The sequence below is a fragment of the Urtica dioica genome, chromosome 2, assembly GCF_054948205.1.
Source record: "Urtica dioica subsp. dioica isolate 48M chromosome 2, U.dioica_male_clone48M_v1_H2, whole genome shotgun sequence".
Lineage (NCBI taxonomy): Eukaryota > Viridiplantae > Streptophyta > Magnoliopsida > Rosales > Urticaceae > Urtica > Urtica dioica.
Genome location: NC_142757.1, coordinates 28,391,203 through 28,417,928, shown reverse-complemented (window position 1 = coordinate 28,417,928; position 26,726 = coordinate 28,391,203). Strand labels below are relative to the sequence as shown.

At 46.6% G+C, this 26,726-nt stretch overlaps 2 protein-coding genes across 2 annotated transcripts; both read left to right on the top strand.

The window, feature by feature from the left end:
* The first annotated feature begins 5,781 nt into the window (after positions 1 to 5,781).
* Positions 5,782 to 20,950, top strand: LOC149404253 (uncharacterized). Its single transcript, XM_089607466.1, has 6 exons — positions 5,782 to 7,102; positions 7,259 to 7,362; positions 7,474 to 7,710; positions 12,736 to 12,743; positions 20,219 to 20,335; positions 20,426 to 20,950. The coding sequence occupies exons 1-6, from the start codon at positions 5,782 to 5,784 to the stop codon at positions 20,913 to 20,915; spliced, it is 2,277 nt and encodes a 758-aa protein (XP_089463592.1). The 3' UTR covers positions 20,916 to 20,950.
* Positions 20,951 to 21,156: 206 nt separating this feature from the next.
* On the top strand, positions 21,157 to 24,956 carry LOC149404252 (RING/U-box superfamily protein). The gene is made up of 3 exons (XM_089600998.1): positions 21,157 to 21,718; positions 21,987 to 22,069; positions 24,320 to 24,956. Exons 1-3 carry the CDS (start codon positions 21,494 to 21,496, stop codon positions 24,705 to 24,707), a joined length of 696 nt encoding a protein of 231 aa, XP_089457124.1. The 5' UTR covers positions 21,157 to 21,493; the 3' UTR covers positions 24,708 to 24,956.
* Positions 24,957 to 26,726: the final 1,770 nt, after the last annotated feature.

Sequence of the window (26,726 nt, the reverse complement as noted above, 5' to 3'; positions counted from 1 at the left end):
AGGTTGAGTGGGATAGATGTAAAAAAGAGCATTCTTCATACATGCATCAGTGACAAAAGAATTATCAGGAAACGAAATACGAATTCCATTCTTAATGAACTTTAAACAATAATCTTGCTCAAGAAGACGAGCAACAGATATTAAGTTCTTCCCAAAGGTATGAACAAAATAAACATTATTCAAGTTTAAAGTGCGGTCTTCAAAAGACAGCGTCACGGATCCCACAGCCTTCGCAGACACCAGGCTCCCATCACCCCATTTGAAACAGAACTCGCCTTCCTCAATGCTTTTGGTTTTCTTGAAACCATTCAAGGAACAACAAATATGGTTAGTAGCAGCGGAGTCAAGAATCCATGTTGATACATTATCAGCTACTAAGCATGCTTCGGTAACTAGTACAATACTATGTTCCTTTGCTTTGAGATAGGCGGGACAGTTCTTTTTATTGGCCTTGTAAGGTCTCTTCACAGTTCCAGAGGCGGAGGCTTTTTGCTCAGTAGCATGTGCCTCTCCTTGATTCCTCTTTCTCTTAGTGAGACCTACAGCAGTGTGAAGTTCCATCATAAGCTCGGTAACAGTGTACTCTAGCTTGTTTATGGAGTAGTTCATTTTGGAGGTATCAAGAGACGCGGGGAGAGTTTCTAAGATCATATCTATGACATTCTTCCCATCAATCTCAGATCCTAGGAAAAACTAATGATCAGTATCATAAAGTCTCCAACAGGAGTCCTAGCCTTCATGTGACAGTTCATAAACTGTCGGACTGCTTGTTTCCTTGTATGACGCCTTTGCCCTCCAAACATCTCAAGGAGATTGTAGAGCATGTCAGCGGCAGTCTCGATGTCACGATGTTGCTCTTTCAGCATATTGTTCGTAGATGCCAAGATATAGCACCTCACAATCTCATCGGATTGAAGCCAGGCCGCTAAGGCGTCATTGTCCTCTTGAATTGAATCATCATTCGTCAGAGGAGGACACGGGGTGGGGAGTACCCATTTGTGCTTGTTAACGGTAGGTATTATGTCGAGGTTACGTTTCGAATCTACGTAATTTTCGTTTTCGAGTTTGATCGAGGAAAGAAAGATAGAGAGATGGTTGGGAGACATATTGCCTATATAAGTTGAAACAAGTTTATGATTAGTCTTTGGTTTAGGATTTAAGTTTTATTAAGACTTTTATTAAATCCAAAGGTGTTATAAACCAAACCATAATTTACTCCCTCAAGAGAAGGCAGCAAAAAATCTCCTTTTATAAGTAAATGACACATCATTAATGCTAAGCCAAGATGTCAATACATCAGCTTTGACTAGCCACCTTGTAAATTGGTTTGATCACTCATATCCTTTCGCAGAGCCTCAAGGGAGGATTACTAGGGATTGAGCCTAAGTGTGTAACCAACCACTTAGTCCAAAAGATCAGCTTTGAAAAACAATCCCCCAAGGGGAGGCCTTGTCATCATTGCATCACTCTCGGACGTAGCTCATTAAGCAATGATCGAAGCAATAATGCCTTGGAGTACTCACATTTAAGTGAGGGTCGCAAGAGCGGCTCTTAGTCCCACGTTATTGCATCTTTCACTAGTGTTGGGGATCGCGGGTTACAAACAACGAATATAACTCTCCCACTTAGTTTTTGGAGTTGGTTCATCGACTCTTATAAGTTCGGAAACAAATTTCCTAGTTAGAGAGCGACAGAGCGGACAACTAGAAGAGAATCCTAGATCGACATGTTCAGAGCAGTATTAGTGCATAAAGGCACAAGGTACATACTCGATATTTTCCTATTTTCTATTTCGCGAAAGTGCGTGAGTGAAGTGTGAACTTCAACTCACTCGAACACTTGAAAGTTTGAGATTACACATCTTTTTATTTTTCGGCTTGTCTACAAGGAGACCTCCCACTCAAATTTTCAAGAGCATATAGATTTTGAACATATGTGATATAGATATAGTTTTGAAAACATTTTGAAAATTTATTTGATTTGGATGACAAAATATTTTTCAAGTTTGAAAGTGAAAACGGTTTTTCAAAATTCAAACTAGTTTTGTAAAAATTCAATTTCAATTAAACTTTCAAAAATCAAAACATTTTAATCTTACACATCATGTTTATAATCATATGAAAAACATTTTTGCTCAAGAAAGTTTTCTCATTAGAGTTCTATAACTCATGGTAGTGGGGTTTGAAAATCCGGATTTCTAAAAAAACTGGAGTTTCAGACAGCCGCGCACCTCGGAGTAAAATCGCCATATTTGGCGGCTCCAATGTCCTTTTCAGCCGAAACCGGTGGCATTGGACAGAGGACAGACAGAGCTTTAATTTCTTTCAAGAATCATTAAATTTCTATTTCTGAGCAGAGAGGTATGCTACTTTGAATGCGGGTTTACTCCAGCTCGAAAAAAATAAATAAATTAAAACTTTGGTCCTTTTTAGGTGCGAAAAAGAATCAAGTGTAACGGAACGTTTTAAGATGTTGTTTAAAGCTTTTATTTGTGTTTTATTAGCAGGGTAATAACATAGAATAAAAGAAATAACAACAAGCATAAAACGAATACGGTAAATAAAAGAAACTAGAAAGACAAAGTAACTAGTCACAAAATTTACCGAAATTTCTCAAACCTTTAAAACACGTTTTTCAATATAAAAAATTAAAAAATTTTAGAACTGATTCTAATGTGTTTTAAAAACATCTCAAACTCATAGAAAATCAACATGCTTTTTAATTTAAAGACAAGAGCAATAAATTAAAAAAAATCTAAGATTACAATTCTAACTTGTCACAAAATTAGTAAACTTTCGAAAACGATTTTCAAGCTCATAATTTTAAAAAACATGTACATGCATATCTTTGACCATTGTTCTGATACCATTTGTTGGAATCGATCTAGGGTTTGAGAAAATAATTAACGCTTCAGTAAGCGGCGGAATTTTAAAAATTTTCTTTTACAAGTAAAACAGTTTTTACTAACCTAGACAAGTGCAAGTACATGTAATTAAAAACCAATATGAGCTAGAAGTTTACTAACCTTTCTTGAAGCTTGAACTTTGAAGAAGCTTGTGGAAAGTTTGCAACGCTCGTCTCCCCTCGCAGCACGTCTTTCTTTCTTTCCTCGGCACCTCGAGCAACCACGAAAGTTTCTATCACTAAATTACTCGAAAAGAAGGAATCAGTGAGTGGGCACTTTTAAACACTACGACTTAAGAACGAGTCTCAAAGTCGCAGAGCTAAACACTAGGTCGAGTGAGGACCTAGGTGCCAAAACAAGAAAAATCGAAAATAAACTAGAAAGAGAGAGAGAGAGGATTTCGGCCACAATGTCTAGAGAGAGAGTCTCTCAATCTCTAACTTGTGTGGGATGAATGGAATGAGAGGAATGAGGGCCCTATTTATAGGAGAAGGGTTGGCCTTGGAAGGAAGTAGTTTCCTCTTATTTTCCAAGCCTTTTTGAGCAATCTTTTATTGCCCAAATCCCCTAAATGGGCGCCTACATCAAACACATCCCCAAGGGATTAGTTTCCTCTTTTATTCCATGCCTTGCCTTTGACTTTCTCTTGGCTTGTTTGGCCGAACATCTACTTTCCTCATAGAGGAGATTTGTTTCCTCTTTTTCTTTTGGCAAGTATCTTGATACATTTATGCACAAAATAATCTCTCTTTTCCTTGGGTACTTGGGCGCCTATCCTCATCTAGAAGGAGCTTCTAGAAGCTTCTTCATTTGTTCATAACAATATGAGAAAAGCCCATTAAGAATTTTCAATAAAATTCTTATGAAACGAAATTAATTCACAAGGCCCAATTAATCATATTATGGCCGAGTGACATTAAGTCATCAAATGAACTTGTCAAAATTTATTGACATCCATTTCATCCTTATGTCTCAAAAGACAAAAATACCCTTTCGACAATTTTCGTTCTTGTTTTGACTTAGCTTCCAGTTTAACTATTCCTATCGATGTGATTCGTGACAGTGACCTCATGGACCCAAATGAACAAAGCTTGAGCTAAACACTTGGACTCAAAAGTTCACAAACCTTTTCCAAGTTTAGCTTAATGCCAACTGACTCCACTAAAGAGCTGACACTGAAAATCTCTCGGTTCAAATGAATTTATTTTCTACTCAAGAATTCGACCTAATTATGATGAGCGGATCCACTGAATATTATCTATGTTTACCCTTCATGAATGTCATCAGCTAGTCGGGATTTACTAAATTACCATTTTACCCTTCTAGCTGTTATTTCCTCAACTCCTTTGTCGCTTGTGAATAAGTTAGAAACAATGTATTGACGAGGAGCTAACAAGTCACATTGTTTCATCCAAAAGAGTCAGGACTCAATTTGGACACTGGCCAGTTCATTTATTCACACTCCAAGGAACAAAGCATGAGGTGACATACATTGCATTTCAGCAATCTTGTACATGAATTCCATATCCATGAGAACTTCACAAAGTTACTCATGACAGACTCACAACTTAGTACTTCACCAATAGGCCTTGTTCGGAATCACATAGTGAGTCCGAACTTTGACTTTCTCAAATGAGAATACTAAGGTGTGAAATGGCATGTCTCATTTCAGGATTAAGGTAAGCATGATGCAATTCATACATAGTGACTTCGAGACATAAGAGGTTAAATGGTTTGTTCTTATATTGTCTCTAGAAGTGCACTGGTCAATTCAGTACCTTCGGAAGATACCTAGAAGAACTATAGAGTCTCCAACTCTCAATGCCTCATAACCAGACATCATAGATTCTTCTAACAATCATACTGAGGTCAATAGTCCTTTGACCCTTAGATTGCGAATATATCGTTTTAAGCAAACTACGAAGAGTTTGGTCATGCAAATCTACATTTGTCTCTTCGTAAGTTGTTAAGTTTGTTTATGGACTAAAAGACTAAGGTTTTATCATAAAGCTTCAAACAAAGGAAGAATGAATGAACGTTTCAACTTTATTAATGAATAGATAGGCAATTACAAGCAAGAGTCTTCATGAGACTTTATTACATCAAATGTACAAAATAAAGACTACAACTCTTCTTGTGGGCACCATTGACAACAACGTTCTCCTGCGAATCAAGGTGAGGATCTTAAGATCATACTTGGATTTAGTTCAAATTGAAAACAATCAAGCAATTACAGATACTCATTATGATTATTGACTGCTATGTACATGCCTTATCTCTGGTTTGAATTTACCATGCGTGGCTGCGTGTTCCGCTGAGTTTATTTGAGCAAGCAAGCAAATAGGTAGGGTATTGATTTTATTTGAGTTTGACTGGATGTGTCCGTCAGTCCGTGTATGATACCTCTAATATTAATACACAGATTAGTATAGTCCAGTTTTATATTTGAGAGTTAAAAACAAATTTAATACATTATCTTCGTATCTTCTGATTTGTGCTCAAATATTAAGATTTAATTTGATATTGACAGATTATTATTGTTTGTTTTATATGTGAATATTGTATTTAATGTCAATTGTATTCAAATTGTTTGAAACCAGTCTGAATACTAATAAACCAGTCTCTAATATTGATACAGGGAGCAAATTGAGAGTTTGAACATACCAAGCAATTGTTTTTATGTTTTTTGCGTGTGAGCATCAGGTATTTGGCTATAATGCAAGTCTCTAATATTAATACAGACTGTAAATATCAAGCAATAGTTATGCTTTTTGCGTGTGAGCATATTTGGCTACAACAATTAATTTGGCTGTAATTTTTTTTTTCATCTTATATATTTATGAACTTATTTTTAATTGTTTTCAGCAGTTAATTTAATGAGTTCAATTAGAAGATACAAGTCGGGTGCAGAAAAAAGAAAAGAAAAAGAGAAAAAAGAAGTTTTACACAAGAGTCAAATTGGTTCTCTCGATAAGTATTTTAAAAAAGATGTGGTTACGGATGAAACAAGAGTTGAAGTCGGGATTGAGAACGAACAAACTAGTCAAAACGAGAACGAGAATGAGAACGAGAATGTGAATGAGAACGAGAACGAACAAACTAGTCAAAACGAGAACGAGAACGATAACGAGAATGTGAATGAGAACGAGAACGAGAACGAGAATGTGACCCCGAATGAAGAACATGATAATGAAATAGGTTCCATTTGTTGTGACGAGGATGATCCGGCGAATTGGAAGCAAATAAATCAAAGTCTTATCGATTTTCTTGTTGAAAAAGGTCCTAAAAGAAACATTGATATGAGATTTCCTAAAGATGAGTCTGATATAAGTTTCTCTTCAAGTCATTATTGGCGAGTTTTACCGAATGGAGAGAGACAAGACAGGAGGTGGTTGGTGTATTCAGCTTCAGTCGATAAAGTTTTTTGCTTTTGCTGTAAGTTATTTGCAACGAATCGTCATAATGTAGGCCTCTTAGGTGATGGAGGTTTAAATGATTGGCATAATATTTCTGCACGACTTTATAGCCACGAGAGAAGTAAGCTACACGTTGACGCTATTGCTAATTGGGTGGATTTGGAAAAAAGGCTTAAACAAGTGTCAACCATTGATTCGAGTTTACAAGAACATATCAACAAAGAAAAGGAGCATTGGAAACAGGTTCTACAAAGGATACTTGCTATTGTAAAAAGGCTTGGGAGAAATAATTTGGCATTTCGCGGGGATAATGAAAAAATATATGAAGAGAGGAATGGGCTTTTTCTACAGATGATAGAATTGCTTGCAGAGTTTGATCCCACGATGCAAGAACATGTTCGCCGTATCTCGAAAAATGAAATTAATTATCATTATTTGAGCCACAAAATTCAAAATGAATTGATTCAATTGATGGCAAACGAGGTGAAACTCTCAATTGTTTCTACAATCAAAGAAGCAAAATATTTTTCGGTTATACTTGATTATACGCCGGATGTTAGCAATGAAGAACAAATGTCTCTGGTAGTGAGGTGTGTGAATATTTCCAAAAATCCAATTGTGGTTGAAGAGTTTTTTATAGAGTTCATAAAGGTAGATGACACTTCAGGGCTTGGACTCTTTAATGAACTTCTTCATGTTTTGGAGGCTCTTCATCTTAATGTTGATGACATAAGAGGGCAGGGATATGATAACGGTGCTAATATGAAAGGAAAAAACAAAGGTGTACAAAGTAGAATGCTTGAAAAGAATCGTAGAGCATTTTATTCATCTTGTGCTTGTCATTCTCTAAATCTTATGCTTTGTGATATGGCTAATTGTTGTCCCAAAGCTGTGTCATTTTTCGGTGTCATACAACGAATATACACATTATTCTCAGCTTCTACGAAGAGATGGAAAGTCTTTAATGATCATGTGAAAGGTCTCACTGTCAAGCCATTGTCGGAAACACGTTGGGAAAGTCGCATCGATAGCGTTAAAGCAGTAAGATACCAAGCCCCGTAGATAAAAGAAGCTTTAATGGTTTTGGCAAATAGTAATGAAGACGCCAAGACAAAAAGTGATGCTGAGACTTTAGCCGTATACAATATCCAGAATTATGAGTTCTTGTTGGCATTAATTATTTGGCATGATCTGTTATTTGTTGTTAACAACGTGAGCAAATTTCTCCAAACTAAAGATATGCAATTGGATGTTGCCATCAAAGAATTAGAGAGTCTACTTGGCTTTTTGAAGCAATACAGGGAAATTGGATATGATCAAGCTAAATTACAAGCTACAACGATAGCAATTGAGACGGATATAGAGCCCGTGTTCCTTGAAAAACGAAGAGTATGTTGTCGCAGTTTTTCGGACAACGATTTAGGAGTCGTAGACGGTTAGACCCAAGGCCGGACCAAGTGGTCTCGTCTCGACTCGAGCGTGTCGGACTTGGTATCCCAAGTCTTCCCTTAGCTGTCTATGGTATCTGTCTCGTCCAGGCACCTGAAAAGCAAGCAGAGAAGGTGTGAACTACAAAGGGGAAACAGAGGGGTTGCCTCTGTTTACCTCTCCGACGCTCAACATTAGTAGGATTGAGGTGGTTTGTAGAGGGTTTAGTGTTTAGAGGCCAAAGCTTGAGAGAAACGAGCGAGGTACGAGTTCGGCAGCGTTTCAGTACTCAAGAATGGATTACCTGGACTAGAGAATGGACTTCTCTATTTATAGGCGACCGAGAGACGTGTTGAGGGTCCCTTGGCCGAGTGAGGCTGAGTCGGCCATCGGCCAAGTGAGGTTGGGCCGGCCGATGGCCGAGTGAGATGATGGTCGCCGAGGGAGATTCACTCGGCCAATGGCCGAGTGAAGGAATGGACGCCGGGTGAGCTTGACTCGGCCATCGGCCGAGTGATGGCCGAGCGAAGAGTCTGGGCCGAGAGAAGACTCACTCGGCTGTTGACCGAGTGAGCTGTTGGGCCGGCAGGGGTCTTCATTCGGCCTTCGGCCGACCGAGCGTGCTGGGCCGCCCGGGGCCTCACTCGGCCATCGGCCAAGCGAGCATGGTGGGCCGGCTGGAGACTTCATTCGGCCCTTGGCCGGGCGAACACACTGGGACGTCTGAGGCTTCATTCGGCCATGGGCCGAGTGAGCATGGTGGGCCTCGTCCGGCCATTGGCCGAGTGAACATATGGAGAAGTTCACTCGGCCATTGGCCAAGTGATGGGCTTGGACCGAGAGAAGGCTCACTCGGCCATTGGCCGAGTGAGTTGATGGGCCGGCCGAGTGTGGGCTGGAAGTAGGGTTTCACTAGGCCAATGGCCGAGTGAGCTTGCTTGGCCGCCCGAAATGTCGATCGAGCCGTCGGACCTCGTCGGGCCGATAACATTAGCCCCCCGAGTTTGGCACCGGGCGTAGCCCGTGTGGTAAACTCAAGCAGCTCCGTCTTCAGTCGTCTCGCCGAACCGTCTCGTCAACAATTGGTAAGCCCGCTCACCTTAGGTATTATTTTAATGTTTTTGCTGACGTGTTTGTCGTTATTCGCGCCCATGGGGTCCCCCAACCACACGTCGGCCAGTGGGCCCCCCGAGGACTTCGTCTCGTTCCTCTTTGACGACCCTTACGAGACTTTGGACGATCTTCTAGATCGAATTTCACCGCCCCCGGTCGATCACAACTCTCTCCCCACTCTAGGTTTGGTTTTCCTAGATCGAATGACAATGAATTTGGACGGCCAAGACCTCCCCACGGTGGATGCTTGGTTGGCGGGCGAGGGAGAGCACCTAGCGGCCGAGGGCGACGCCGGCGAGGCCGAGGCGAGCGCTGGTGTGGCTGAGGCGAGCGAGGAAGCAGCCGGGGTGCACGCTGCCGGAGCTGGGTCGCGCTGTGGCGTGGCCGGGTCAGCCGAGCGGGCCGAGGTGGACGAGCGCGCAGACGAGGCCGGGTCGGCCGGGGACAGCGCCGGTAGGGTCGACGCGGCTGGGGACAGCGCAGGCGGGGTCGAGCGAGGCCGCGCTGCTGCCGGGGAGGCCTCGGCTGGCTGTGTCGGCGCCGTCTGTGGCGAGCCCAACCCCCCCGGGGGGGCGCTGGTGGAGGCGCGCGCGACGAACCCAGGCGAGGGGCACGCCGCTCGGGCTGGTGGAGGCGGCGCCGGCGCTGGAGAGGCCGCGTCCGGCCGGGTCGGCTTCGTGGAAGGCTCTACCCACGCGGGTGGGGCCGCGTTGCAGGTGGCCGGAGACCATGGTGGCCCGGGTGGACCAGCCCCAACCAGGCCGGGGCGCGCGCGCGACGAGGAGACGCCGCCGGTGACGGCCGGCGTCATGGGCGGAGGAGCCGGCGCCGGAGACGGGACGCGCCGGCCATCCATTGTTGGAGGAGAGGGGGCGGCCAGCTTGGACCCTTCCCAAACCCTAGGGCCCATTGGGCCGGGCCTAGGTGGGGAAAGCTTGGAGCATGCTCAAACCCTAGGACCCATCGGGCCGGGCCTGGGTGAGAGAGAGCTTGACCCCTCACCGGACTTCGGGCCGAACCACGAGCTTGGGCCGGACGCATCCTATGGGGGCCACACGGCCATCCCATCGCTTGACGCGCACCATGGGCTCACGAACGGGCCGGACGCGCCGACGGAGCCGCCTCTCGTGGTCAACAACCGGGAAACGGGCCCCAGTGGGCCGAGCGCGCATACCACGGCCCGAGCGAGCTACCGTTGCGGGCACCACGAGGGTTCGGGCGAGACGTCGGGTCGTCGCGTCCTATCGGTCACCCCAACAAGCTCGACTGCGCAGGAAGAAGAACGAACCTCGTTGTTTCCCCTCGGGGAAACGGCGATTCGAGATAGCTTTGACTGTTCTGGCATCGATTTCCCGAGTTCGCTCTCATTTGCCAGCTTTAGTGGTTTGAGGAAGCGGTTCCACATCCCGTCGGCCGTATCGCTTTTGCGACCGTTGTCCGATGATCTGCCGACTCGCCCTCGGAGGGGGTACGCCGCCGTTCACGAGGCGAGCCTTCGGGGAGGGCTGCGATTGCCTTTTCAGCCCGTGATCCAGGATCTTCTAGCTCGGCTCGGTGTTCATGCGGCCCAGATGTCCCCATCCTTCTACCGTATGGTGGCTGCCTGCCACATGATGCTGCACCGAGCGAAGGGTCGAGCCGTGACGGCCGACGACATCAGGAATCTCGTGGCCGTCTTCGATGTTCCCGGGAAACCCGGCTTCTACAAGGTTCAGCACCGGAAGCGATTCACTATCCTCACCAAGCTGACCTCGAAACACTGATATCCTTGGGTGTGGGTGTCCGAATCTGCCTTCGGGACAGCACCTCTCACCTTTGGCCCCGTTGCTGAATTCTCGGCCGACTATGGCATCGAGAGCTCCGAACTTGCGCTCGTGATCGGAGCGGTTCCCGACTCGAGGCGGCAAGGATCGCTTTTCGAGTCCCCGGATCTTATGGAAACCACCGGATGGTTCGTGCCTGCCGACGAAGACTCCTCATGTTCTGGACCTGGAGTGGAGACTGGCCCGGAATCCGAGGCGGGGGGTTCGTCTGCTCCCCCACCCGACGCGGGGGGTACTGATAGAACATGCGTCGTCGCGTTATCGTTGTTCTTCCATTATTTACGCTTACCATTACGTTTTAACTGACAAACGCGCTTTTCTTCTCTGCAGGTGCCATGGCTCGACGTCACCGACCGCGCACCCAAATGCCGAGAGCAACACCCACCGATGATGCTACGATCGTGGCTCGCCCTCCAGCCGAGGCCCGTCGCGGGGGGTCGCCATCGCGGGCGAGGAATGAAACAATCTCCTCCAACAAGCGACCATCATCGTCGGCTTCTCTTGGGTCACCGTCCGGCCACAAACGCGCTCACACATCGACAGTGTCAGACAGCCTGGACTCTATGCTCCTAGCGGAGGCGGCAGAGTTAAGAGACCAGTGCTCCCGAGGGATCCTTGAGACCTCCTTGCGGGATTTCAAAGGCTTGCTGACGACGAGCGATCTTGAGCACTTCCAGAACGGGATCGGCGATGCCCGAAAGGTATGGCTCGTTTGCTTGTGTTGTGTATGACTGTCGTGCTTATTGTAATTATCCGCGTTTCGCTTGCTTGCAAATGCTCGCGCGCCAAGAGCGGAGCGATCGCATTCTCCGAGATATGCTACGACGCATGCAAATCATGGAGAAGGAGAAGACGAGCATGGCGGCTGCGCACGCTGCCGCCCTAGCAGGGGCTCGCACCGCCCGAGAGTTTGAGGCGCTCGAGGGGGAGCTAGAGCGAGCTCGTGGGGAATTGGCCACCGAGAAGGCGCTTCGTGAGAAGGCGGAGCAGGCAGCCGACACCTTCCTGGGGGAAACGAAGAAGCTTCAGGCGGCGCTCACGAGCCGGGATGCAGAGCTGAGCATCGTTCACGCTCGACTATCGGCGAGCGAGATCGCTCGGGTTAAGGTCGAGAGGGAGAGGGATACCCTCCGGACGGAGATGCAGACCCTTGTTGAGGAGAAGGAAGATGCCGTGCGATCCAAGACCGACTTGGAGGACGACTGGGACTTGGCATTGGAGGCGGCTCGTTACGAGGCGGCCCGGCGAGTTCGGGAAGCGACCGAGAAGGAGAACGCGTCTCGCGGGACCACGTTTTCCTTTTTCAACACCATGTTCCCTCCTTACGATGACGAGCCGCCGGAGGACGACTTGCATCCACAGATCCCCGCCGAGGCTGCTCAGTCGACGACCCATCAGCCTGACGGAGAAGCCGTTGGCGGGTTTGGCGCCCCTGACCCCAAAGGAGATGAAGAGCAAGTCGACTTTGGCTCGGACTAGTTGAATTTTCCTTGGTTTTTCGCGCACTTGTTTAGCGCTCGCTTCATGCTTTCTTTCGGATTATTGTTATGTTTGCGTCGTACTTTCGTACCTTTCTTATTGGGTTGTTTACGCAATATCGTTTTGCTTTGATTGAAGCTTTCTTTTCATCGTGCGTCTTATTTTCTCGACTTGCTACGCTTAGTGTAATCGATTTGCGCAATTTGAATAGTGCATGTCTTACGAGCCCGGCTTACTATGCTTAGCGTAACCGGTTGGCACGGCTTACTGCCGCATTTGGCGGCGAAGTTTCCCGCGGACGCAGGCTAGACCAGTTTCATCCGGCGGGTGCGATTTCCGGCCATCCATTTGTGACTCGCTGCCTATCGGCGCGCGCGAGCTGGGTGGCCGTCGCGCTCATCCTCCGACGAGTACGCTACCTATCGGCGTGCGTATCGGGATGGGTTTGCAGCTCCCAGTGAGCGTGGTACTCGTTCGTACGCGTGTCACGTTTTGGTTTTTGACTGCCGAGATCGACAATCCGGTGCGCGGACGTGATCCATCGATGACTTGCCGCCTATCGGTGCGCAAGGTGCATCGGTGCACGAGAGGGTCGCAGCAAAAGACGTGCGAGGCCGGAGGTCCGGTGCGCGGATCCAACTCATCGATGTTTCGCTATCTCTCGGCATACGGCCTCAACCCGTGCGAGAGCGTCGCACGAGGAGGGTACGAAGTCGGAGGTCCGGAGCGCGGATCCGATTTATGGGTGTTTTGTTACCGTTTGGCGCGTGGAAAGTGGAGTAAGCGAGCTTGTTACTCTCGCCTTATCCCCCTTTGCCCCCCGAGTTTCTTGGGTGCTCGTAGAGGAGGCTAGAAACTAAGATACAATGTTTTGAAGTGAAATGTAATTCATTAAATTATTGAATTCAAAAATTACATCCCAGGCCGTTGGCCAAACTTGAAATTGTAAATTGCCTTTGCTAGAATCGAAAATTACATGAAGACAAAAAGCGAGAAAAAAAAAGGACGAATGAACGTCTACTGGTAATATTGCCGGAGGTGTTCCGCGTTCCACGGGTGTGTGAACACGAGTCCCTCCATGTTCTCGAGCTCGTACGTGCCGTTGTGGATGGCTCGGCGCACACGGTACGGGCCTTCCCAGGTGGGGCCTAGAACTCCCGCGCCTTGCACCTTGGTGTTTTGGAACACCCTTCAAAGAACGAGGCTTCCGTCGGCGAACTTTCGCAGTTTGATCTTCGAGTTGTAGTACTTCTCGACCTTCCTCTTTTGCGCGGCAAGCCGGGTGAGTGCGTCCGTCCTCCTTTCGTCTATGAGGTCTAGCTCGAGCCTGATCGCGTCGTCGTTGGTGGCTTCTTCGTACTCCTCGATGCGCAAGGTTGGCAACTTGGTCTCGACGGGTACTACAGCCTCGACGCCGAACGCGAGAGCGAAAGGGGTTTCGCCGGTCGCGTTTCGAGCGGTGGTGCGGTATGCCCATAAGACCATGGGGAGCTCGTCGGCCCAAGCCCCCTTTCTTGCCTCCAGCTTCTTCTTCAGGTTCTCCTTGATCGTCTTGTTCACCGCCTCGACCTGACCGTTGGCTTGAGGATGGCGGGGAGAGGAGAAAGTCTTACTAATGCCAAGTTGTTCGCACATTTCTCGGAGGCGCGCATTGTCGAATTGTTTTCCGTTGTCGGTTACAATTGACGCAGGGATCCCGAAGCGGCAGATGATGCTTTTCCAAATGAAGCTTGTCGTGTTCGCCTCGGTGATCTTTGCTAGCGGCTCAGCCTCTACCCACTTTGTGAAGTAATCGATAGCCACGATCGTGTGCTTATATTGTCTCGGGGCCGTAGGTAGCTCACCAATGAGGTCGATTCCCCACTTCGCGAAAGGTCGCGGCACGATGATCGGACACAATGGGGCCGGTGCTTGACGCGGGATGTGGGCGAATCTTTGGCACTTATCGCATTTCTTGGCCCACTCGTGGGAGTCCTTTTTCAAGGTCGGCCAAAAGTATCCAAGTCTCAGTAGTTTCAATGCCAACGATTGCCCAGCGGCGTGGTTTCCGCACACCCCCTCGTGCACCTCGTGGAGCGCCTTCTTCGCCTCGACCTCGGTCAAGCAGCGAAGGAGAGGCATAGAGTAGCCTCTCTTGAACAAGTTGTCCTCCCTCATTGTGTATTTCGGCGCCAAGCTTCTCAGCTTCCTGGCCTCTTCTCTGTCTTTGGGGACAACTCCTCGCTTCAGAAATTCCACGAGCGGGGTCATCCACGAGGGAGGCGGAGTCTCGTCAACGACCCCTACGTCGCCTCTCGAGACGTAGGGTCGGGTTAGCACTTCGATTGGGACGCTGCCCTCGCCCTCCTCGTCTATCCCAGACGCGAGGCGAGCTAGGGCGTCGGCGTCAACGTTCGCCTCTCGAGGAACCTGGACGATCTCGAACCACGACAGGGCCTCCAAGTTCTTTTGGGCCTTGGACAAGTAGGCGATCATGTGTGGCTCCTTTGCGGTGTAGTCGCCCTTAACCTGATTCACGATCAATTGCGAGTCGCAATGGATGCGCAGGTTTTGGGCGCCCAACTTGTTCGCTAGCTCCAAGCCAACAATCAGAGCCTCGTACTCTGCCTCGTTGTTGGAAGCCTTGAACTTGAACCGCAGGGTGTATCTCAGCTTTTCCCTATCGGGATTTGTGAGCACAACGCCGGCGCCAGCCCCCCGGGCGTTTGACGTGCCATCCACGTGCAAGTCCCAGACCGGCCCTATTGGGTCGTTGGTTCTCTTCTTCGACGACTCGACGCGGTCGTCCTTCTTCTCTTCCGTGCTCTCGTTATTCTCGTCGCCCTCGTCGGTTGGGGGCGTGCTTGTGAATTCGGCGATGAAGTCGGCGAGGGCCTGACCCTTAATGGCGGTTCTCGGTTGGAACTCGATCCCGTACTCGCCCAACTCCTGGGACCATATCGCCATTCGAGAGGAGGTCCCTTTTTGAAGGGCCTTCTCGATGGGATGTCCCGAGCGGACCACAATGGGGTGCGCTTGGAAGTAGGGCCGGAGCTTTCTCGCGCTCATGACGAGGGCGAGGGATAGTCTCTCGATTTCCGGGTATCGGGTTTCGGCGTCGAGGAGCGCCTTGCTAACGTAGTAGACCGGCCATTGTACCTTGTCTTCTTCGCGTATGAGAACCGCGCTCACGGCCCTATCGGAAACCGCGAGGTAGAGGAACAAGGTTTCGCCATTCTTCGGCTTTGCGAGGAACGGGGGGGAGGTGAAATAGGCTTTCATATCGCGGAATGCTTCCTCGCACTCCTCCGTCCACACGAACCCGTCGGTCTTCTTCAGTGCCTTGAAGAACGGTTGGCACCTGTCAGTGGCTTTGGAAACAAATCGCGTCAAGGCGGCGATCCTTCCCGTCAAGCTTTGAACTTCTTTGACCTTTTGTGGTGACCTCATCTCTAAGATCGCCTTAATCTTCTCAGGATTGGCCTCGATCCCGCGGCGGCTCACCATGTAGCCCAGAAATTTTCCAGACTCGACCCCGAAAGCGCACTTGTTGGGGTTGAGCTTCATTTTGTAGCGCCGCAGGATCGTGAACATTTCCCTAAGGTCTCGAACGTGGTCGCGGGCTTTGAGGCTCTTGACAAGCATGTCGTCCACGTAGACCTCCATAGTTTTGCCAATTTGATTGGCGAACATCCGGTTCACCAACCTTTGATACGTTGCTCCCGCGTTTTTGAGGCCAAAGGGCATGACCTTGTAACAGTAAAGTCCGCGGTTCGTAACAAAGGTGGTCTTGATCTGATCCGGCTCATGCATGCGGATCTGGTTGTAGCCTGAATAGGCGTCCATGAAGCTCAGCAACTCGTGGCCCGCCGTGGCGTCCACGAGCTGCTCGATCCTTGGGAGAGGGAAGCTGTCTTTCGGGCAGGCTTTGTTGAGATCTTTGTAATCGATACAGATCCGCCACTTCCCGTTTGGCTTCTTGACCATCACCACGTTGGACACCCACTTGGGGTGCTCCGCCTCCCTGATGAAGTCGGCGGCGAGAAGTTTGTCAACTTCTTCACCAATGGCTTGGTACCTCTCCCCACTGAACGCCCGTCGCGGTTGAACGCGCTCGGCCACCCTCTTGTCATCGTTGAGACGATGAACCATGATCTCGGGGTCGATCCCCGGCATGTCGGCGTGTGTCCACGCAAAGACATCTTTGTGCTCTCGGAGGAAAGCGGCGAGCTCGATTCGGGTCTCAGACGGGAGTTGGGCGCCTACCTTGACTACTTGGTCAGGTTTGGCGTCGTCCAACACGACGGGAACGAGGTCGTCCGGTGTCTCCACCTTTCGACGCTCGACTTCGTCCCTTTGGTCTAGCTCTCCGAAGGTGCCTCCTTCCTCTAACTTGCATGGGAATTTGTCTCCGAGTTGGAAGACGGTGCTCACCACCTTCCCTTTCCCTTTTCCGTCCACGCCCTGGACGTAGCACATCCTCGCCATGGATTGGTCTCCCAACATCACGGCGATCCCTCTCTCGGTCGGGAACTTCATCATCAGGTGGTACGTGGACGTTATGGCCTTCAACCGATTGAGAGTCGGGCGGCCAACGATGATGTTGTAAGCCGAGGGCTGATCCACCACTAGGAATGACACGATGTGGGTAACCTCGAGCCCCCCCGGCGTACCGAAGGTAACCGGGAGGTCGATAGTTCCCTCCGTCATGACCCTCTCCCCAGAGAAGCCGAAGAGCGGGGTTGAGATCGGGGTCGGTCTTACCCCGGATAGCTTCATCCTGTCCAACGCCGATTTGAAGATTATGTCGGCAGAGCTCCCATTGTCGATCAGGATTCTCCGGACGAGGTTGTTGGCGACCGGGGCAGAGACGACTATCGCGTCGTTGTGTGGATGGAGAACTCGCGTTGCTTCTTGTCCGGTGAAGAACATGGACTCGAAGGGGGCCGGAGGAGGGACCTCGTACGTATGGTTGATGTAGTGCGCTATTTTCCCTTGGGAAACTTCGCGCACGTACTTCTTCCTTTGCGTAGCCGAGTCTCCGAACTCCGGGCCACCCAAGATTGCACCCACGACGTGAAGTTGCGAGCTCTCCGGCTCTTCGTTTGTCGCGCGGTCCGTGACAGTCACCGTCGCCGGACCTTTCTTCCCTTGCCGCGGGCGACCTCCGTGCGCCGCGGCCGTCCCGATAGTTCTCAGGACGTACTCTTTCAGCTTCCCATCTTGAATCAGGGCCTCAATCTGACGCTTGAGTTGATAGCATTCGGATGTCAGGTGCCCGTGATCTTGATGGTAGTCACAGTACTTGCTTTGATCCCTCTTGGCGGGATCCTTCGTGAGCGGGGTTGGGCTTCCCAACTTGTCACGGTGCAGAGCCAGGATTTGCTCCGGCGGAGTGTTCAGAGGAGTGAATGGCGAGAACTTTCGGAAGCTGTCGACATGTGACGGCCTTGGCCCGGGGAGGGAACGGCCGTTGGGGGCCTGGCTTCCCTTATTCCTCCTCTTTCGGGGGTCGGGACGATCTTCATCTCGATCGTCGCGGCGGCGACTCCCTTGTCCTCCTGACTTTCGACCATCTCGGCCATCGAGATAGTCCTCGACTCCCATGTATGTGCGGGCTCTTGTCATCAGCTCCGCCATGTCACGCGGGACTTGGCCAACAATAGACTTGAGGAAGTCGCTCGTGCGCACTCCCTCGGTGATCGCCGTGATGGCGTCCCTGTCGTCGAACCCTTCGACCTTGTGAGACTCCTCGGTGAAGCGAGCGAGGTATTGTCTCAACGTCTCGTCTCTTCCTTGTCGGATAGAGAGGAGGTGGGTCTTCGGCTTCTTTTGCGCCACGAGGGTGGCGAATCGGGCGAGGAAAGCCTCTCGCAAGGACCGGAAAGACGGGATGCTCCCCGGCCTCAAGCTTCGGAACCATTCAAACCCCGAGCCTGTGAGGGTCAGGCTGAAGGCTTGGCAGAGGGTGGCGTCCGCCTGCCCCTGCATAGTCATCCACGTCTCATAGTGTTGGACGTGGAAGTGGGGGTCCGTACGTCCATCGTAGGGGGGAATGGACGGTAACTTGAAGTTCCCCACGCATGGTTGCGCGAGGATTTGCGCGGCGAAGGGAGAGTATGATTCCTCGATCCCTCCGTACGGCCTTTGCCTCCCCGACTCCCTCATTTCGATGATTTGATTCTGGAGGCTTTGAATCATCGTGACCATGTCGAGCCCGTTAGCGGGGCCGACCGTCGGGGCCACGGGAGTCACCGGTTGGCGTTCGTTGGACGCTTGGTCCACGACATTGGCCTGCGGCCGGCCGAGAGTTGCGGCGGGGAGCGCGTCCCTTCGAGAGTTTAGCCTTTGGCGGAGATCCTCCCCTTGGGAGTTTCTCTGCGCCGTCAAGCGCTCTCTAAGGTCCGCACTCGGTGCGGGGCGAGGTGAGGTCGCCCTTGGTCGGACCGTCCGGCGGGCGCTTCGGATGTCGGCCCCATCGTCTACCAGAGTCGCTCTCTCCTCGGCGAGGGGCCGTGTCCGGCCGCCTCTTGAAACTGAGGGGGCGAGTCCCCGGGAATGTGACCGTGCCTGCTGCCGCGCTAGGTGCGACGGCCCGGCCAAAGCGTCGTTGGGCCTCTCGGGCCGCAGAGGGGCGAGGCTAGGCGTTGCCTCGTTGGTCCTCGACTCCCCCACATATTCGGAGTCGGAGTAGTCTTTGGCGGACCTATCTTCGACGTCATAGCCGAGGAGGTCGGCTATGAGCGAACCGTCGACGCCGGGGCGGTCAAGGAGCTCCGCAAGCCGCCGGGCCGTGTCCTCTCGGAGCACGGCCTCGGGGTCAATCATCGGGTCTTGGGGCTGGCTCTCGCTATCGCGAGGTTGCCCTTCAAGACGATGTGCGAGGCGTCGAAGACCGTACCTCGAGCTCGTCGCTCGGGTACCCGCGGAGGTAGTGGGAATGTGACTCATCTCTCGAGAGTCGTGAGAACAAAGGGAGAAAACTGGTAGAGGGAATGCGTCGTCAAGGTCGAGAGATCCCCTCCTTCTAGCGCCAAAATGTTGTCGCAATTTTTCGGACAACGATTTAGGAGTCGTAGACGGTTAGACCCAAGGCCGGACCAAGTGGTCTCGTCTCGACTCGAGCGTGTCGGACTTGGTATCCCAAGTCTTCCCTTAGCTGTCTATGGTATCTGTCTCGTCCAGGCACCTGAAAAGCAAGCAGAGAAGGTGTGAACTACAAAGGGGAAACAGAGGGGTTGCCTCTGTTTACCTCTCCGACGCTCAACATTAGTAGGATTGAGGTGGTTTGTAGAGGGTTTAGTGTTTAGAGGCCAAAGCTTGAGAGAAACGAGCGAGGTACGAGTTCGGCAGCGTTTCAGTACTCAAGAATGGATTACCTGGACTAGAGAATGGACTCCTCTATTTATAGGCGACCGAGAGACGTGTTGAGGGTCCCTTGGCAGAGTGAGGCTGAGTCGGCCATCGGCCGAGTGAGGTTGGGCCGGCCGATGGCCGAGTGAGATGATGGTCGCCGAGGGAGATTCACTCGGCCAATGGCCGAGTGAAGGAATGCACGCCGGGTGAGCTTGACTCGGCCATCGGCCGAGTGATGGCCGAGCGAAGAGTCTGGGCCGAGAGAAGACTCACTCGGCTGTTGACCGAGTGAGCTGTTGGGCCGGCAGGGGTCTTCATTCGGCCTTCGGCCGACCGAGCGTGCTGGGCCGCCCGGGGCCTCACTCGGCCATCGGCCGAGCGAGCATGGTGGGCCGGCTGGAGACTTCATTCGGCCCTTGGCCGGGCGAACACACTGGGACGTCTGAGGCTTCATTCGGCCATGGGCCGAGTGAGCATGGTGGGCCTCGTCCGGCCATTGGCCGAGTGAACATATGGAGAAGTTCACTCGGCCATTGGCCGAGTGATGGGCTTGGACCGAGAGAAGGCTCACTCGGCCATTGGCCGAGTGAGTTGATGGGCCGGCCGAGTGTGGGCTGGAAGTAGGGTTTCACTCGGCCAATGGCCGAGTGAGCTTGCTTGGCCGTCCGAAATGTCGATCGAGCCGTCGGACCTCGTCGGGCCGATAACAGAGTACAAAGGAAAAGACAATTTGATGACAACGCTAGTGACGCGCTCTCACATTCCGAGGAAGAGTCCTTCAAAATTAACTATTTTTTCTACATTGTTGATCAAGCTATATCGTCATTCCATACCAGGTTAGATTATTTAATCTTACTATTCAACACTTACTATATCAACAAATATTTTTGTTCATAATTTATTGTCATAATTATCTTTGTCAATAGGTTTGTACAGTTTCAGGATTTTGAAAAACAGTTCGGGCTTTTATTTGATTTGAAAAAATTAAAGGTCGCCGATAAACACACTTTAAAGAGTTTCTGCGACAATCTTGCATCGTCGATGGAGTATAATGAGATTTCAGATTTAGACAAAAATGATCTCTTCAAGGAACTGGAAATGTTGAGCCATAGTGTCCCGGAAGATATTAACAAAGCAATTGATGTTTTGAATTACATTAAGGACTTGGATTGCATTTATCCAAATTCGTGGATCGCTTACAGAATTATGCTAACTTTACCGGTCACGGTTGCCCATGCAGAAAGAAGCTTCTCAAAGTTAAAATTGATCAAGTCTTATCTTCGTTCAACTATGTCGCAGGAAAGATTGAGCGGTTTAGCTACTCTATCTATTGAAAAAGATATGGTCGAGAAACTTGATTATACGAATTTGATTAGTACTTTTGCATCTAAAAGTGCTAGGCGTGTTATGTTTTGATGAATGAAAAACTTGATTATAATTTTTTGTTTTATATTTAATTTTTTATTGTTATCGAAAGGCCCCAAAATGTTTATTCGCCTAGGGCCCCGGATGAGATCGGGTCGGCCCTGCATAGGTGAATGATAAAGTATCTCGCGCATAATCTTTTTGGGCCATCAGGACAATATAATATATGATGAGATAAGAATAATAATAATAATAAATTCTTCACCTGGCTTTAGATGGCTATTTGTTCTTTTATTCGTCTTTCTTTTTTGTCTTCCTCTCATTTCCAAGGCAAAAAAAGTTTTAAGGTTTAGTTTTTTTACACTCCACTCTCCTACTGAAAGCATATTTTCGTTCCAATAAATTACATTGAACACGGTCTTGTAGCTCTCCTTTTGGTTTTCTTTCTTATCTTCGTCTAAGCATATACATATCTCTATCTTGGAACATAACCTCTAGTTTCTATTTTGCGCCTTCATCTTCTAATCCTAAAAAAACCTTTTGATAGATGATCATCAGTTAGCGATATAAATATTTAAAAAGCTATAAAAAAATAAAAATAAGAACAAATTTGAAGCAACTTGCTTATCATGGGAGTTCCTCAATCTCCGAACCCTCCTCACCTCTACCCTCAAGCACTACAGCTCAAGCTTTACCAGGCCTTCATATTCTCAATTCCTATTCTCTTCTCAATCATTCTTTTTCTTTTGTTTTACTTGTTCTATCTCAAAAGAAGGGCTTCCAATACCAATTCTTCAACTCCACTTCCACGTTCAAGAAGACCTCGTCAAACTACAACTACTTATGTTTCCTCGGTAATATATTTATATATATACATATATATAATTTTGAAAAACATTATTTATATTAATTTGTGTGTATATATAGGGATTTGTATATACTACGATATTAAACTCGACTTCACATGAGTCATAATAAGCAACATGCATTTATATTCCATTGCTTAATTGATGTAATAAGGTCAAATTCCTTTTTTCCTTAAGCCAGTACAAATTTTATATATTATTTTTCTTTTCTTCTGCTAATTGATTTCTTTGTCTCATACATAATTTGCTTATGTAGACCTGTTTGTTGGATAAGTTGGAGATCAAAGAGGAACTCCCAAAAGTTTTGTTCGACGAAGTATTGAGGCAAAGGGATTCTCAGTAAGTTAATTTTGTTTTTCTCTCGTTTTCTATTTATTATAATTTCAACCATTTAGTTTTGTTAGATTCAAAAATTAAAATTTTATGGCCTATATTTTGTAAAACATGGCTGTGGGCAGGGGAGGGCGTAGGTGGTCGGTAGGTGGGGGCCATGGTCACCGTCAACTTTTTGCTTTTCTTTTTTCTTTTTGGTCCCTCTATATTTGTTTATATATAAAAATAAAATTAACTAGGTATTTTAATATTTTTTTTATTTATGGTGATAGTCTTTAGTTAATTAGTTCTTGTAATAAATTTTGGACTTAGTGCTCTTAAATATCTCCATAACCATAAATTTTTAGATTTAGTAATTTATAAATTTATTTGAAACTGCTCTTAAGTTTAATATTTTCTTCATTTTTTTCAGTTTGACCCACATAAAAGTCCCCCTGAATTCCATTTCTAGCTCCGCCCCCCTTTTTTTAGAGCCCCTTACATATCATAATCAGTTACCATAAAATTTATAATGTGCATAAATAAATGTTATTCCTTTTGGTAGTTGACATGTCTAAGTCTGTGAGAGGTATCATTTGCCACTATAGAAGAAGAAGAAGAAAATTGATATAAGAACAGGTTTCAAATGACGTAGTTCATAATGGTAGTTGACAAGTTCTACGTATGTGAGAGGTATCATTTGCCACTATAGAAGAAGGTAAAAAAAAATTGATATAAGAACAGGTTTCAAATGATGTAGTTCATAATGAATTTCTATTATCTACGTATGGTAGTAGGTCAAATTAGAGTTTCAAGTTTTTGTACGTGTGGTAATAGGCCAAATACGGTGACTTCTTTTTCTTTTATTTATTATTATTATTATTATTTTTGTCCGGCCTTATGCAACTTCATGTGGCCAAATGCAGCAACGTGAGGCCAGGCGACTCACTGGCGAACATAAACATATTAGTCTTCTACATGATTTTATGGTACAATAATTACATACATTTCGAATTATTACACTAGTAACTTTGAAACTTAGTTTGCATCACACATAAAAACAAAATATCTCTAATTTGCAAGTTTTTTGGCCACTAAGTGCTGCCTAAGTGAAGTTCTGACTCGTCCTGTTTTCCAGTCACAACTCACATGCCCGAATCTTTTCTTTCGTAACATCAACTCTTTTTATGATAAAAATAAGAGAAATAATAGGACGACTACAACAAAAACAAAAAATATACATAATAGCCATTCAAAAGTAATTAAATTATAAAAACTCAGGGACCGTTTGGTTTAGTTTTCTAAACTCGTTTTCAGTTTTTAAATTCTGTTTTCTGATTCTAATTTTTAAATTTTAAAAACAGATTTAGAATTACGTTTCAGAATATTTTAAATGTTGTTTGGTTATGTTTTCCATTCAATTGTATAGAGATAAAATAGAAAACAACTTTTCATTGTTTTCTGTTTTCTAAACAAATTTCAAAGAAAACAGAAACATGATTCTAAATCTGTTTTCTGAATTTATAACCAAACAGTTTTTCTAAAACTGTTTTCTAGAATTTAGAATCAAAAAACAGAAAACCGAGATAGAAAACATAACCAAACGGCCCCCAATGTTTTAAATTTTTAACATGATAGTCAAATTTGTAAGTTTTTTTTTTTAGCAAAATAGTCCAAATTTTACACTCTCAGTAACATTACTGACATATGAATATAGAAGATAGTCACATGCATATAAATTTATATAAATGATCAAAAATTTAGTGACACTTATACTATTATAAAAATTTGATTCCATGACGGGCTAAAAAAAACAGATATTTTTCTCGAAATCAATGTATCAATAATTTATGAAATTTTCATCGATATTGGTCGAGAACATGTATTTCTGTCTAATTGAACCCTCACAAACATTCTATCAAGATTGGCATTTTTAACTTTTATGTGAAGGGCGTTGATCTAATATCATTTGGACAAATTGGGCTCGCATAATAATATTAAAAACCCAACTAAGACTAACTATAGTTCAATGCCACATTTGCATGTGTGGATTGTGATTCTCGTTCGGTAGCATCTACCATGTTATTAAGTCATGAAATCGAAATGATTAAAAGGTTAAAATCAATGACTTATAACGAGCAACATGCTTTGAGATTTGATATCATGTTTAGATTAATATACTCTATATGACGCATAAAAGGTTTCCCAATTTTTTAATATATATATATATATATATATATATATATATATATATATATATTTTTTAATTTTGAACAGATGTTGTGTCTGCTTAGGAGAGTTTGTGATGAAAGAGAAGCTACTACAAATCCCATCATGCAAACACTTGTTCCACGTTGATTGCATACATCTTTGGCTGCACACAAACGCAACTTGCCCGCTCTGTCGATGCTCCGTCCTTCCAAATTCCACCAAGCTTCACGCTGATCGACAGGAGCCACCACCGCTGGTTCTTAGTCAAAGTCCAATTCACCACACTGTGGCATTGGAATTAGCACAACAGGATGTACTTCATGACCAACCTAGTGCTAGCTCATCAATAAATCTTGTCATAACAACTGAAGGAGTGTCAAGTGAGTCCGGAAACGATAATACTACAAATTTATTGATCAACCAAGGGTCGGTTGTTATTGCTATCCAAATATAGCAAATGATCGATCAGGCCGAAATGTGTGTGCTTGCTCTTCATTTTTTTTTTTTTTTTTCATTTTACCAAAATAATTGGGGCACTTTCATGTATACCGTTGGATTTCTGTAAGGGAGGATCTTCACTTTATTTTTTCTTGGCAAACAATTTTTTGCTGGAATTTTTGCCGGCTGTCCAATTCCTAGGACATTCAATTTTGTACTAAGATACGTTGATGTCAAGAAATAAATTCAACAATTGTCTCGGCGATGTGGTCAAACTCTACTGCGGTGACGATACTGTAGGGGAGGTATTTTTGACCAGGAACAGGACCTATCACAAGAATATTTTTTTAGTGCCAAATACATGCCAAACAGACTCGGTTTATATAGCAATTATGAAAGACGAATTGATTTTATATTAGAAAAATCTTAATACAAGAAGAATAAAATAAAGAGAAATTCAATATAAAGGTGAAATAAAGATGAAAAGTTGTGCAGTGTAAGTCTATTGTGCGTGCGTAGCGTTCTTCTTTTGGGGTCATGTGCTTTGTATAGGTGGGGGTCATAATAGGACAAATGTTAGTGGTTATAAAACCCGAGAAAAATTTTCGCTTAGTTTATAGATTCCGTATCTACTATGCGTACATACAAGGATAGCTTATGTGTACATATCTGAAAGAGAGAGTTCTAGGTAATAAAGTAGGATATACGATTTATAGGGCAATATTATGATATATCCCGGAGTGAAACCCCATTAGCCCGCCAGTCAAGGAATATGCATCTCGTCTCGATCTCTTGCTACCTTGTCGCTTTACCTTTATCTACACGCCAAGGATCATAAACTATGGGTCGAAACGACTCAGCAAGCGGGAGAAAGAAAACGTCTAATGCAATGCAGATGACGTGTGACGTGCAAACAGGCACATAAGGATGCATAACTAGACTAGAAACGAACTACGTTCTAAAGTTAGTTATAGAGCAGGCATAACGCGTGATCACGCTCTACTTACTCACTTGTCGTTCCACAAGGTCATACACATCTCCCGCTACAATCTTTAGAATAACAAGAAGCCGGCTTCAGACCTCGAGCGGCAGTCCTCAGCGGCTTGGATGTTTTAAACTGTCTAGGATCCGCTAATGGTATCATCTTCTTCTGGCTCCGGCGCTACGTGCCGCCTTGGCACGACAGGTGGGCTCGCCAAAGCGATTTACCCACACTTTCGAGCAACCCCCGCTGGGAGTATTCAGCACCATTAGAATCTCCTTGATCCTTAACACGAGTCGTGACCCTTGGATACCACTGACAAAAGATTATTTAAGTTTAGGTACCCGATTACCCAGAGTACACGACTAAACTTACTACGGGAGAGCAGCTCGAGTTAAATCCCGGCAGAAAATTAGGGTTTCCCTTCAGGTCGCTTATTAAGTATTTTAAATGGAACTCGGGACGTGAATCTCGGTACTTCCAGTCTCGAGTAGAATTCGAGAGCCGACTGATACTCTCCTGTCATCCCTAAGCTAACCTATCGACTATGGTTAGCGGGGGATCTAGCTAGAACAAGATAACAGCGTGACCGATTCAAGTTAGCGTTTGAACCTACGGGAGGAAACCCAAATTAAGTTTTCAAGAAACAGGGGCCGAAGCCTTAATCTTTGAGTTCATGTCTTTTAAGGTTTTCACCTAATCTTGTTACTAGCACACATAAATCACAATCAGGGTTATTCCCTTTGCATGTAATTGACTTAAATCTCCACGCTTACCCGGAATAGTTCGTCGTAAAACCCGTTGACTTCCAGAGTTTCTTCTCTTGACACATTTCTAGAGACTCTTCGCACGTCCTGAAGCGTCGTGAGAACTAGAAACTGAGATTGAAACTTTGTTAGTCATTCGATTAGGAAAAGTTGAAGAGTTTAAGGTTCATTGTCGGGATTTGTTGCGAGTCGGTTTGGGGTTTCGAGAATTTAATTACTTATTTCCCGGTCTTTCGAAAATTAACTTATTTAAGACCCGTACGTGTTCACACCATCTCATGTCCAA

Excerpts from the sequence above, each read along its gene's own strand:
- LOC149404253 (XM_089607466.1), top strand. The coding sequence starts at position 5,782 with ATGAGTTCAATTAGAAGATACAAGTCGGGTGCAGAAAAAAGAAAAGAA. Across the intron at positions 7,103-7,258 it reads TATGAAAGGAAAAAACAAAG|CTTCTACGAAGAGATGGAAA; the intron begins GTGTACAAAGTA and ends CATTATTCTCAG. Across the intron at positions 20,336-20,425 it reads ATATCGTCATTCCATACCAG|GTTTGTACAGTTTCAGGATT; the intron begins GTTAGATTATTT and ends CTTTGTCAATAG.
- LOC149404252 (XM_089600998.1), top strand. The coding sequence starts at position 21,494 with ATGGGAGTTCCTCAATCTCCGAACCCTCCTCACCTCTACCCTCAAGCA. Across the intron at positions 21,719-21,986 it reads CAACTACTTATGTTTCCTCG|ACCTGTTTGTTGGATAAGTT; the intron begins GTAATATATTTA and ends TTGCTTATGTAG. Across the intron at positions 22,070-24,319 it reads TTGAGGCAAAGGGATTCTCA|ATGTTGTGTCTGCTTAGGAG; the intron begins GTAAGTTAATTT and ends AATTTTGAACAG.